Here is a 12,604-nt window from a genome sequence, read left to right as displayed (position 1 = left end):
TTTCTGACACGAAACACAAGCCTACTTTTTAAATATTCCCGGGAGACCACGCCCCTATTTCAAAATTCCTACGAGTTACACCCTCTTCCAGTAGTTACTGTTTACAGAGAATCCAGTAAACTTTGATTTGATATAAAAATTGTACTTTTTTCAAAAAAAAAAAAAAAATAGACAAGCCTGGAATATTTAGTTTTTTTATAAAAAATAATTACACTAGATAGTACCACCATTTTTTATGTACAAAAACGTTTATTAAGTGTTAAAAATAAAATCCAAAAAACCATAAAAACGGTTTGGACCATTCCCCATAGTCTAATTCTGACTCTGACCTCTGAAATTAGGGCACATCAGAGACAAAATTTCGCTGTTGGTTCAAAGCAGAGTGGCAGAAGCCGCGGCGACAAAAAGAGCAATCATCTCCACCCGCCAGTTTTCAGGTCAGCGCAGGCCTTTCTTGCATAATAAATTTGCTGGCGTCCACTCGCGCCTTTGTCTCCGTCAATTCGAATTCGGGATAAGTTGGCCGCCGAAAATAAAAATAGCCTCATCGACATTCTACTAAACTATTTTCAAGAGTTAGTTAATGCGGTGGCTGGCGCGAAATCAAAGCAAATATCATAAAACGACCGGTGAGTGAGTGAGTGTGCACCGAGAGAGTGCGGTGTTTGTTTGGCCTCTCTCGCGTCGGATTGTTTACAACCAGCTCAAGCCGAGTGAATCGCAGACGGATCAAATTTGCTTTCTGAACTTGAGCGATTGCGTCCGTTTCTAATGCAATTGCATTATCGTGTCGGTTGGTGATGTTGTTGTTCATCATCGTAGAAAGGAAAAGTTACAATTAGCATTGGACGACAATGTGTCTCGATTTTCGCCGAGCAGACGTCTGGCCTTGGGCCTTGGAACTTGAACTTTCATTGCTTGTCGCAATCAACGAACCGACATTTGAAGAGGATTGATACCGCAAAAGCCTGGAAAATCCTTGTTGCATAATTAAGTTTATCCCTAAGAACTAATTTGCAGCCAAAAATGGATGTAAATTTTAGAAAAAAAGAGGCTGAGGACTGTCTCCCTGTCTTATTTTATTTCACAACAAAGAGTTTGGACCAGTGAGCTGATAATTATTGCTCCAAGATTTGTAATTTTCTCACACAGATACACGAAAAAAGCATATGCTGGCCTGAAGACCAGAACCAAACAGTTAAATTTATTTATTGATAAAGGCGGGAGTCAAAGATCAAAAAAGCAGACACTGCTCAAAAATTAAAAGGCGAGCAGAGCTCCAATTTGCCCGCGGAGTCAATTAAATAGCGAGCGGCCAAACTCGAACCGAAAGTGTCGGTGAGTCAGTGCGTGGGAGCCTTTGCAATGCAAATTAATGCGAGCGAGTCCTTGAGATGCAATGTCGGCTCAAAAATAATATCCGAGCAGGTGACTCTCTTTTCGGCCGGGTAGGCGTTCTCATGGCCTGCCTTGGGTGGGTTAGCGAAAAAATTAACGGTGGGCGAGACACGAGACGCCGAGACGGAAAATTCTGATCCGGCAAATGGATTTAGTCGAATCCTTTTGACACTTTCCTTGTCACGTAATAGTCAATCCACCTAGCTCACTGTTTTTGACAAAGTGAAAATTTGAATATGCAATAGCGTGAATTGCAAAATTTTAAAAATTAGGGCAGACTTAAATAAATAATTTCATTTTTTCAAGTTGATATGCACTGATTTCTCTGAAAATTAAGAGCATAAATTTTCCCAAATTTCTGAGAAAATCGGCCACAAAGTTTGAGCACTGTTTCTATATTGAAAATCATGATTTATTACGACAGGAGGGAAATCCACCTATTAAGAAATCGAAATCAACTTAAAATTCATTTGATTTTTCGAGAACTTTATAAAAAAACCTGTAAGGCCATAAAATTAAATTCCCTCTCCTCTTTGGTTTTGATGGGCTCCTCGTGTTGCTAATTTGCTATCTGCAGTATAACTTTTTGCTCGGTACAGAGGGCAATAACTGAAATTGCCCACGGGGCCGTCTGCTCGGGAATCCATTGGCGAGCCAATAAAAGTGCGACAGTGACGTCCAGCGCAAAAAGCAAGCAAGCAAGCAAGCGAGAGAGAGTGACGTTGCTCTCGATTTGACCTACACACAGCTACACTTGACGTAGGGGGCCGGCTTTTTGTTTTAACAGCTCAGCGAGACTCGTTTGGTCGTTTCAGGGGGAAAGAGATTCATCCTGGCGACGACAATCATTTTCACATGCCTCGGCTCAGGTAGCTGGACGCGCCAAATAAAGTCAACGAAGCCGTAAGTAGGCAAGAAAGGTTAAATGCGTTTTGAAAGTTTACAAAACTCGCCTGCTCACGTGATTTATGGTCTTTATTTCCGGAGAAATTTGACGTGAATCGCATTTAACAGCACAATTAGTGCGAATTTCAGTTCGGACACTTTATTACCTAGACTCTTTTTTCCGAAGAAGCAATCAAAGCATTCCTCAACAAGTTCGTGATCAAATAGGGAAAATTGTGAGTAATTTCGCACGAATCCTGCACTGTCTCATGTGTACTTCGTGCTGCAGACTGCGGAATTTTCTCTCAAAAACATTTCTGCACATCCGCAACAAAACAAAGCCAAAAATGTTCAGCTTTGTTTTTTCATATTGATACATATATGGATGTGCACAATTTTTTTTATGCCGTGACCATTAAATGACCACGAATTATGAGTTTTCAAACTCTGTGACACAATTTGAATATTAATTAGATGTGTAAAACCAGCTAATCAGGATTTTAGCTGAAAAATCTGTCAAATTTTTCGATTTACACGCGCTTTTGACACGTGCCAAGCCTTCTTTATTATTTTACAGGGAACGACACCCCCATCTCAAAATTTCCGCACAGAAAATCCAGCAAAATTGTTTTTCCATATATATATAAAAAAAACTCCAAAATGATGTTCCAAAATTTTATTGGTGGCAAATGATTATTTCTATTTTTAAGCGAAATTTTAATGATTGATCTCAGATCATAACTCCAGTGGAATGTGTTGAATAAACAACGTTTCCGATTCCGCGCTTAAAACGCTTGGTCTACATACAAAGGTGCACATTGTTCTTCTTTTGACGCTGCGCATATCAATTTCACGTTGCTATTATTGTTATTGTAGTCTGCCCATCTGGGCGTATTCCAACTCACGCACGCAATGGATGTGAAATAATAAAAGTTATCCCGCACGAATTCAAGAATAATTAGCTTTCCTTGACCTCATCGTCAGCTGCTGACGAAAAATTCATTAATTTCACAGTCGGCTGGAGTTTCAGGCACAACTCAGACTCGTTTCCCTGCGGATCGGATAATTTTCCTCTTCTTCGCTGTGCAGTAAAAACTGTAAAACGCTCGGAATAAATTATCTGCCGGGCGGTCGGCGAGCCGCAACTCTGCGCGGATGTAATCTGCATTACTCAATCTGCATCCGATTCACGCAAGTGGATCGGCGGCTTTGTTTGCCGGCGAAGAATTCCACCACACACCGAGAGAGGCTGCATTCAATTGCACAAGCTCAGCTTCCAATTTAATTCTTCGTATTAAAACATATAACTCCAAGCAATCTACGCGAGAGGCACTCACGATTGAGTGAATTATCAATTTGCTCCTCGCGCAAAGCTAGAAAATAGTACTTTAACAATGATAAACAATTTCCATCGGTATTTCATGAGAGTTTCATTAAAATCCAATGCTTGACTGATCAAATATAAAAGAAAAATAAATCATTTTATAACCACCGCACAATTACAGCTGCTAACATTGTAAGTTTATCATTTTATTAGAAGGATTTCGACCCTGATATTTTTAAAGGATAAGAAAATTTCTAGATTGGATGATGCATCAGGATTTTAGCCAAAAAATCTCAGTGCAAAGGTAAAATTTTTCGATTTTCCCGTGCTTTTCGAAACGTTCCACGCCTATAATATCAATTTTCCAGGGGGAAACACCCCATTTCTAAAATTCTGCGAGATGTTCTCTCCTCCAGTGGTTTGTGCGATGATACAAAGTAACTAAAAGTTTGCAGCATTCCACGAAAAATCATCACGTAGTCTCGGGAACAGGATTTGAAACAAAAAGTGGTTTGAATAATAATCATGTATCCATTTTTCATACTAGATTCCACCGCATTCCAAGTAGTGGCTCGCACGAAACGCGTCTCTCCTGTGGCGTCCTTGAGACCGAGAATAAATCTGATTGGAACGCACGCAGAAGCTCGCGCAGATAAGAGAGCAATAATAATTCGGTAGGCCTCTCTTTCTCTCTCTATTCACTATCTGTGTTGACACATTTATAGTGCGCCTGCTGCACAAAGGGAGGAGATGAAACAGGAGCGCACCCGCACGCGGTTCGAGTGTTGTGCCGGCAGATAGGACAAACAATAATCACGCTCTCCACTGATCTTGACCTAGACGAACATTCGCTGGACCAGCACTTATAGGTCAGAGAGCGATTCGTCTATCGTCTCCGTATGTTTTGCCAGAGGCGACAAAGATTACTCTGGCCTCTGAAGCGTGACCTCTTTGACCTCTTAATGAAATGATTGAGTTCAGCTTTGATGAAAAAACTGATGTCGCGGTCATTGATTAAGTTGTCAGCTGAGCCCTACAACATTCGGCACCAGCGCTCGGAAAGAAACGAAGCCGTTCAATTGAGGAAACATCCAGTTAGTTTGATTGAATAATTCTGGACAAAAGCCCTCATGCTCTATCAGTTTTAAACCTAATAGTACCGTTTACACAGCAGCCGCACAAATATCTATCAAAGAAATCACAATAAACTCAACGCTTCTCTGGAAAAATAGGGATATTCTGGTATCTGGTCTAAGGAGCTTTTTATCGTCTTAACGTAGAATTTTAGGAAATAAGTGTTAAAATAAAATAAAAGAAACATAAAAACCATAAAAACTGGGCTTGTTAGAAGTCAATGAAGTGGCACTAAATTGAGTAAAGTTTAAACATACTGTTTAAACTCCTACAAACCTCATGAACCATTTAAAAATGTTTTCATCTCACCGCAGACAATTTAAATTGAAAAAAAAAAATTATTTGGCAATCGTGGAGGTCAGAAATACTTGTAAAAATTTTCAGAAGTCTCAAAAACCTTTTTAACATATCAAAAGTTGCTGGGATTGAAAACATACACCAATTGGACAGGGAGTCAACAGTAACTATTGGAGCAATTTAGTTTAGCAAATTTGTTTTCTCATAAAATGTCCCCAACTGGCACTAATGAAAGCAAATTTGGCGGTGACACTTAAAGCGAAAGAGTTTTATTGAAACAAACCGCCCTCTCATTGCTCCGATGACACAATTTCTGACACAACTGACAATTGGCAAGAGGGATAGATTGGCAGCGAGCACATGCACACAAAAATACAAACCGACGTGGAAACGGTGAGAAGACCTACGCTTGCCGGCAGGTGAATGCATTCACGTTTCTCAAGCCAGAGAATGATTACGGTGTGCGTTGTTTGCGGCTGCTGGTCATTCTCCTCGCTCGCGCTCGCCGTGTTTCACGGTACGCCGCCTGATCACCCAATATTCGCCCGCGCGTGTGTGTGTGTGTGTGTGTGTGCCTCCTCGTACGTTTCCAAACTCATTTTGGAGCTTCCTTCCTCGCGCCTTCGCCGCATGAATGTGCCTTCCATCTCAAATAGCAATCGAAAACGTCATTAGCACTGGAATTTTGTTTTTGACAGAGTTAATAGATTCCTGATGGTCGAATTGAGTTAGGCAGCCGAATCATTCAGGTGGCAATTCGACACGACACGTGCCGAAAAACTGATACTTTGGCAATTTTTTATGTGGACCTAGCAAAAAGATGTGGACCAGCAACCAATTAGAGATCTGACAATGAGCTGGCAGCCAGCCTTGTCACTTAGTTGCGCTGGCTGTCACAGTGGCACTGCCATCTCGATTTTAGCCCTTCTCTTATTGGTTGCCGGTGTTCTTCTGGCTCTTTTGCTAGGTGATTTGCCTCATAGGAACTGTCGAAAATAAAATTCACTAATCTGACAAGAAATCAGCATTTTATGCGTCGAGTACTAAACGATTTTTTAAACTATCCAAATTTAGGAGCCAATTTTAGCCTCTACGAAACAAGCCAGCTGAACAATCCACTTGCAATCAATATAATTGCTTATTTTACCGCGAAAAGCAATAAAATTAACAGCTACTTCGAGCCGAGGTTAGATTACTAACATTAAACTGCAATTAACCGTTTCCTCCTCCTCCTCCTGCGCGTCTTCGATATTATTTTTAGGATTTTCGCATGATCGCAGCCATTATTTGTTCTAGAGCTGGCACACTCGAATATAACAACAACACGCTCGCGTTAAAACGGATCTCTTGTGTTTCGCCGGCTTTTTCATCCACGTAGACACACGTTTTACAATGGAGAGTCGGCAAAAACAAGGGTTCGCAATGCGAGGGTCCGCGTGGACTTTTGGCTCGAGAGTGAGAGAGAGAGGCTTGGCATTCAACCATTTTGAGGCAGGGAATCCCTTTGACACCAATTCGTGTGCCCACCAGTCCCAGGACTTCAGGAATAAATTTTCCTAATTATCATTTAGCGTTTTATACAAATTAAATACTTCAGAAGGTGTTGACTGAAAATAGATAAATAATCAGGCGGAATAATTGTATTGAATGGAGTTGCCAGTCGGTTCGACGAGATAAATTAATTGCTATCAGCGGAATGCACCGCCGTAAATCTTCCTCGCCGGCGGCAAGATGAAAACACAATGCGGGCTCCTGTAGCCGAGGATTCGCGGGTACAAATTTTATTTGGCACGGCCGCGGCGACGTGCAAGTGAGTCAAATAAATAAAATACACACTCACACACACACACACACACACACACACACACGCAGCATGCCGCCTGAAATAACCAAGAGTGGCTGCTGACGAGAAAAATGCTCTCGTCGCTTGAAAAGAATTCCCTGACAAACACGTGCAACTGCACTTGGCTGCTAAAAGAGAATTGCGAATCGCCCCTACTGGTGCTGGCTCTCTTAACCAACCTAAATGTCAAGTTTATAACCCTTGAGTTCGGCTAGTTTAAGAGCCACCACGCTTTGCTTGGAGTACAAACACGAATCTAAAGCTGATTTTGAATGACAACATCGTAATTTTAATTCAAATAACTGACGTTTTTCTTCCAATTGTGATATTAATATACCCTGAAATTTTGGAAACAGTGATATATTTCGGTTTTGCGATCTCTCAGGTCAAACGGCGAAACCCCCGGTTTTAGTTCAAAAATCAAAATATCAATTGAACGCGAGATCTCGGCTTATACTGGTCAGATATGCAAAAACTTAATACCGTTTGACTTGTCTTAGAGTCTCCTGACGAGCCATAAATATTTCAGGGTGGTAACCCCCACCCCCCTCACAACCCTTTTGCTTACCTTCTCTTAAATTTATTTTCCAGCGTTTTTTGCACCGCAGCTGGCCTTAAATGTTTGAAATCACTTGAAAATGGTTTTACGCACCCTCCCTCATCAACCCCAAATTCTCCCCTTCAAAAATTACCCTACATCTCAGCTGAAATCCAACTTTTTGATATTTTTTGACAAATAACTTACTCTGTAGATTCAAACATACGGAATTTGAACTCTGTGATGCAATAAAATAATATCATTGAAAGACGGACAGTCATTGGCAAAAAAATTAGGTGGTACATCACTCATCATACGCCAAGCGGCCGCGTTGCTGATGCCCCGTACAGCAGTTAGAGAAGCTAATTCTGGCGTCCACGGCTAAAATGAGTGATGTGGATGCGTCTTTTTCCAAATGTGTGTTTAGACTTGCTCCGCCAAGCTACATATTATATGAAAATGCAGCTCACTTTTCGACTTTTATTAAAAGCCATCTCGAATCTCGAGAGCGTCTTGCTTATGGTGCTTGCGTGCCCGCCTTTTCATTAACAGACGCGCGGCGTCCTCGTTGCCTATGCGGGCACTCGATTGAATTAAGGGACGCCGAGATAGGTCATGAAACACGGAAAATAACGCTGACACACACGACACGTGCTCCACTGGCTACAGAGAGAATAAAAGTGGCGCCATTGCGGCACAAAGCGTCTCGCGAAGCAATTTTTATTTTTGTTGGCGCAAGATTTCTGCTGGATAGCATTTTCTCATTTCCTCACCCAGAAATTCGTTTACATCTCGAACTGAAAGGAAGAAAGGAAAAGAGGACAACAATTTTGTTCTTGTTTCAAAAATTTATAGCTTAGAGGGATGTGCTACACCGGTTTTCTATTTTCTATGGTGTTATTATGATCACTAAATAGCAAGAATCCTTTTTTTAAAGAATTTTACACATTTTGAAAGTTAAATTTTGTTATCATTGCTGTAAAACCAGTAAATCGAAAATTTAATCAGGATTTGAAATTAATATATTAGAACAAAAAATGTGAAATTTTTCGGTTTAAGATGCATGCCACGCCTTCCTTCTTCATTTTCCGGAGAAGCATGCCCTCATTTCGAATTTCCCGCAGGTTACGCCCTCTTCCAGTGTTCACAGTGGACGTGTTTTTAGAAATAAAAACCGGAAAAATATCGATAATTCGACGGTTAAATCGTGGATATTGATTAAATATAATTTTAAGAGGCTATTTTACTGATGGATCAATGCATTATAAAATTTTTTACGTTTATTTCGATTATTTTCTTCAAAATAACTTAATTTGTGCTAATTTTAAGACACAATAAATTCAAATAATCGACTATTTCAAACAAAAATCTATTTTTTCTGGTTACAAACAATTAGAAATGCTTAAATTGTAATTAACTTTTGGCCAGGCAAATTGCGAATTCCTTTCCGTTCAGCAAATTTCAATTCGGCTCACACTCCACCGAGCAAGGCGGCAGATTTGCTTTATAGGTTCACCGGTTTTTGTAGCCGCGGCCATGCAAAAAGCGCCCGATCTGCACAGTGAATCAAGGCTCTCTCTCTCTCTCGTTCGGTGACGATTCTCTCTGCACTCACGAAGCGAGCCTGGCAGGCGTGCTAATCTATTTTTAAGAAGTGTCAGCTCTTCTCTTCCTTTCTTCTTTGTCAATAATCCGCAGAGCTGGTTTCTGTGTGCCCATTGAATTCAGATGCAGATGAACTAGATCGGTTCGTTCTACCTTTTGTTCGTGCCCCAGTGAACGGCGCAGAGGTTACAACCACTTGCACTTTTATTCGCTTTGTAAATCAAGGCAGCTACGGCTGCATCGCGAATCTATTTCCAATCAGTTGACATAATTAAGCGTTGCAAAAGCGGAACGACATTTGAACTCGTGATTTGTTTGAACTAGGAGGAGCGTTTCTAATAAGCAGTGTCCATATTTACACAGCACACGCATCCAGAGAACAGCACATGGTTAGTAAATACTCTGCTCTCCTTGCTCATTACACAACTTTCGGCCCGGCCAGAGATATGAATGACGTTTTTTGTGTGCACTAACAATAATAGGGGCTGTATTAATTTGCTCCGCGCCGAAACTGCTCCTCTTGCGACAACCCAAATGAATCCACCAGCAGCTTGAGTAAAAATATGTTTTAAGTAATTTTCTCTCTCAAAAATTCACAAGCTCAAAATGCAATGAAAAGCCAATTTCAAAGAGTGAAATTCTGCTTCTTCTAACGCGAAAATATAAGAAGGAAAAAATGCAGCTGCTTTTTTAGAGGTATAAAAACATAATTTAATTTTCTGCTTGGACATCTGCGAAAAATCCCTCGAGACCAGCCTCTGATGACCAGATCTGATGTGGGTCAGCATCGATTGGTCCACTTGAACGACTCACCATTTTGCCAATGCACTATAGCCAAATGACCTTGCTCGTAAAATAAAACCCGTACTTGAACGTGACAATAAAAAGACACTGCGCGCGAGGTGAATTAAACGTCTGCTTTGGCATCAGCCGGTAATTAATCCCCTCGAGGGCGCTCGGGTGCCACTCAATTCGCTCTCAGAGGAGCTGATTTTCTCACAATTGGCCTGCAGGAAGCACCATTAGTTCCATCTAATTATTGAGACTTGCTCTGCGCTCCAATAGCGGTTCAGATTGTTTTCGCACCAGAAACACTTGAACACCGAGCTTAAATTGGCACTAGTTTTCGCGATCAGCGAGTATAGCTACCGGCTTTTTTTAAAATTGAGATCAATTCATTTCTGAGGAATGCAATTAAATTAAAAAGCTCGACTCTGCTGACTGAATTCGGAAAGTTGTTATAAAAATTTCTTCACACCAATTTTCTGGAAAAGCCGTTTTAAAAATTGACTCATACTTTGGCTGGACTTGTCATGTTTGTAAATAAATATTTTCTTTTTAAAATTCCTGAAGGCTATGAGCACACCGGGTCCTAATAACACCGCCAAGCGGATAATATTAAAATTTAAATAGCCCAAAATATAACAAAATTCCTCAGAACATTTTTCTGTTCTGTCTAAAATCACAACATTTTTTTTATTTATCTAATTCAAAAAAATAATAAAAATTAACGAGATTGAAGATTTAGGCTATGGCTGAACAACTTTAGTTTTAATTTACTCCGACAGAAAATAAAATTTCAAGTCAGCGGTCAGCAAGAAATAAAGTAAAAAAACATTTTTGTCACTTATTGGACGCATCTTCACAGTTAAGAGGACTTTCTTTATTTCTTTCTCTCTTCCTGACGCGAGTTTTTAACGATCAGACGAGCAGCAAAGTGGCAAGTCGTGTGTTGACCTACAAGCGCGCGAGGCACATTCTATCTCTGTGTCTTCTCGGGAGAAAATGCGACCAGCTGGCCGCGATTACTCCATTCAGGAATAAATTATGCAGTAATTTTCATTGAAAAGGCAGCCGATTGCTTTTAATTGAGCGCGGAGAAAGAGACTGCGGCGAGAGGACAACATGTGAGCGGGCGTGCGAGTCGAGATGAAGAGAGGGGCCCAAGAAACGAAAATAGGCGAGCCCCGCGAGAAGTAAAAAGATGGACCCGTGCGTCCGAAGTACGTTCACTCGGCGGGCTGAATATTCATAAAAGCGAGAAAAGAAATCAAGTTCACTTTCACCGCTTTGTTTTCATGTTCTGCAGCCGCCCGGAGCTGGAAGAGCCGAATATCTCGGCTCCATTCCAGGTTAATGGCAATGGCGGCGCTTTGACAAAAAAAATCTGAAAAACTAAAATTCAAATTGCGATTTATTACAAAAAAAAATTAGTCAAACTTGAGAGAAAATCCTTGAAAATTAGGAGAGAGCAGAAATTTTCCTAAATTGTCGTTAACATTTTTGAAAAAATCTGCTCAAACATTTGCAAGCACTGTTAAAGCATGATTTATTTCACAATTTAGGGAATTTTTTGTGAAAATTCGTACACCATTGGATAGATTGCTACAGGAGGGATCGAAAACAAAGGAAAAAATTATTAAATTTGTCGATAAATTTGGCACAATCTGAAATTTAACTGTTCCACGGTCCTAAGATCTAGTGTAAATTTTGGAGAGGGAAAATTTAGAAATCGGCTGCATCACGAGTCTGTTTTAGTACAGATGGCATGAAATTAAAAATTAAATACGGGTAATTTTCTGATTGGTGGTTGAAAAATTTTATATTCGTTTTTCCGGTCATGATGTGATAATTGTTATTATTTAAAAATGCAAGAAAATGAATTGAACTAATTCAATTTAATTTTTTCCATCTCATAAAACGCCAAAAAATTAAAAAAAAAATAAATTAAATTAACGTCAGAAGAATTGATAGGCATTAAAATTCATTCGAATTAAATATCAAATCGGTAATTATGTTATGTGTTCCAATTTATTTTCAAAATATATAAGCAAAAAAACAGGAAAATAGTACATAACAATTTCTGAAAAATGCAACACACCCCCACACCCCTTGAGCATGCATGCTGCAGATTCACGCGCACGCTTTCTTTCTTTCTTAAGTCCAGGTCCAAGTGAACGGCACCCCCTTGGCGGCGTCACGCGGAAAACCACCCCCGGAAGACGGCAGCATAACTCGAGGAATCCGCAAAAGTGTCCCGTGCACACTTAATTAATCGAATTAGAGCCGCGGAGCAACAAGCCCTTGCCTCCGTCGGCGGGCAGGCAGGGGTGGGCGTAGGACAGGTGGTGGGCAAAAAGAGGTTCGGCCGCCGAGACTCGGCGCCGGCCGCGGGTCGCGCTTCGACGCGTCCACCTACCTTTTCTTTGGTCCTTCCTGCGTGTTTCTGTAACGTCTTGGCGATCAGGGCTCCTTTACTCTCTGCCATTTTGCCGTCGCCTGCCTCGAGAGTCGAAGAGTTGGCCCGCAAATCCACGCGACTTTGCTTGCAAACAGAGACTGAAAATGAAAAGAAAGCCAGATGAGCCGACCAGCTCGCTGGCCTCACCGTCTCGCTGCCCGCCGACACCTCGTGGTCGCCGCCGGTACTAGGATGTTCGTGCAGGCGCCCTGGTGAGCGGCGTGAGAAGTAGCTTTGTAGGGGGCTATGCAACCCGGGCAACCGACTCGCGTTCCCTGCTGCATAACTCTTTTCAGCCTGTTAGTTAGCGTTTAATATTCAAGATATTTAAATATGGGC

The 12,604-nt window shown here is 41.0% G+C and overlaps 1 protein-coding gene across 2 annotated transcripts in view; it reads right to left on the bottom strand.

Annotated features, from left to right (window-relative positions):
• Nucleotides 1–12,383, bottom strand: part of Amph (amphiphysin) — a 34,815-nt gene extending 22,432 nt beyond the window's left edge. For both annotated transcript variants that reach the window (XM_065496253.1, XM_065496254.1), the window contains exon 1: nt 12,224–12,383. In XM_065496253.1, the coding sequence (XP_065352325.1) occupies nt 12,224–12,292 (69 nt within the window). In that variant the 5' untranslated portion in view covers nt 12,293–12,383. The remainder of the gene's footprint in view (nt 1–12,223) is intronic.
• Nucleotides 12,384–12,604: the final 221 nt, after the last annotated feature.

This window comes from Cloeon dipterum, chromosome X (genome assembly GCF_949628265.1).
Source record: "Cloeon dipterum chromosome X, ieCloDipt1.1, whole genome shotgun sequence".
Classification (NCBI taxonomy): Eukaryota; Metazoa; Arthropoda; class Insecta; order Ephemeroptera; family Baetidae; genus Cloeon; species Cloeon dipterum.
Note: the sequence above shows the minus strand (reverse complement) of the source record. Positions and strands in the feature narration are given on the sequence as shown.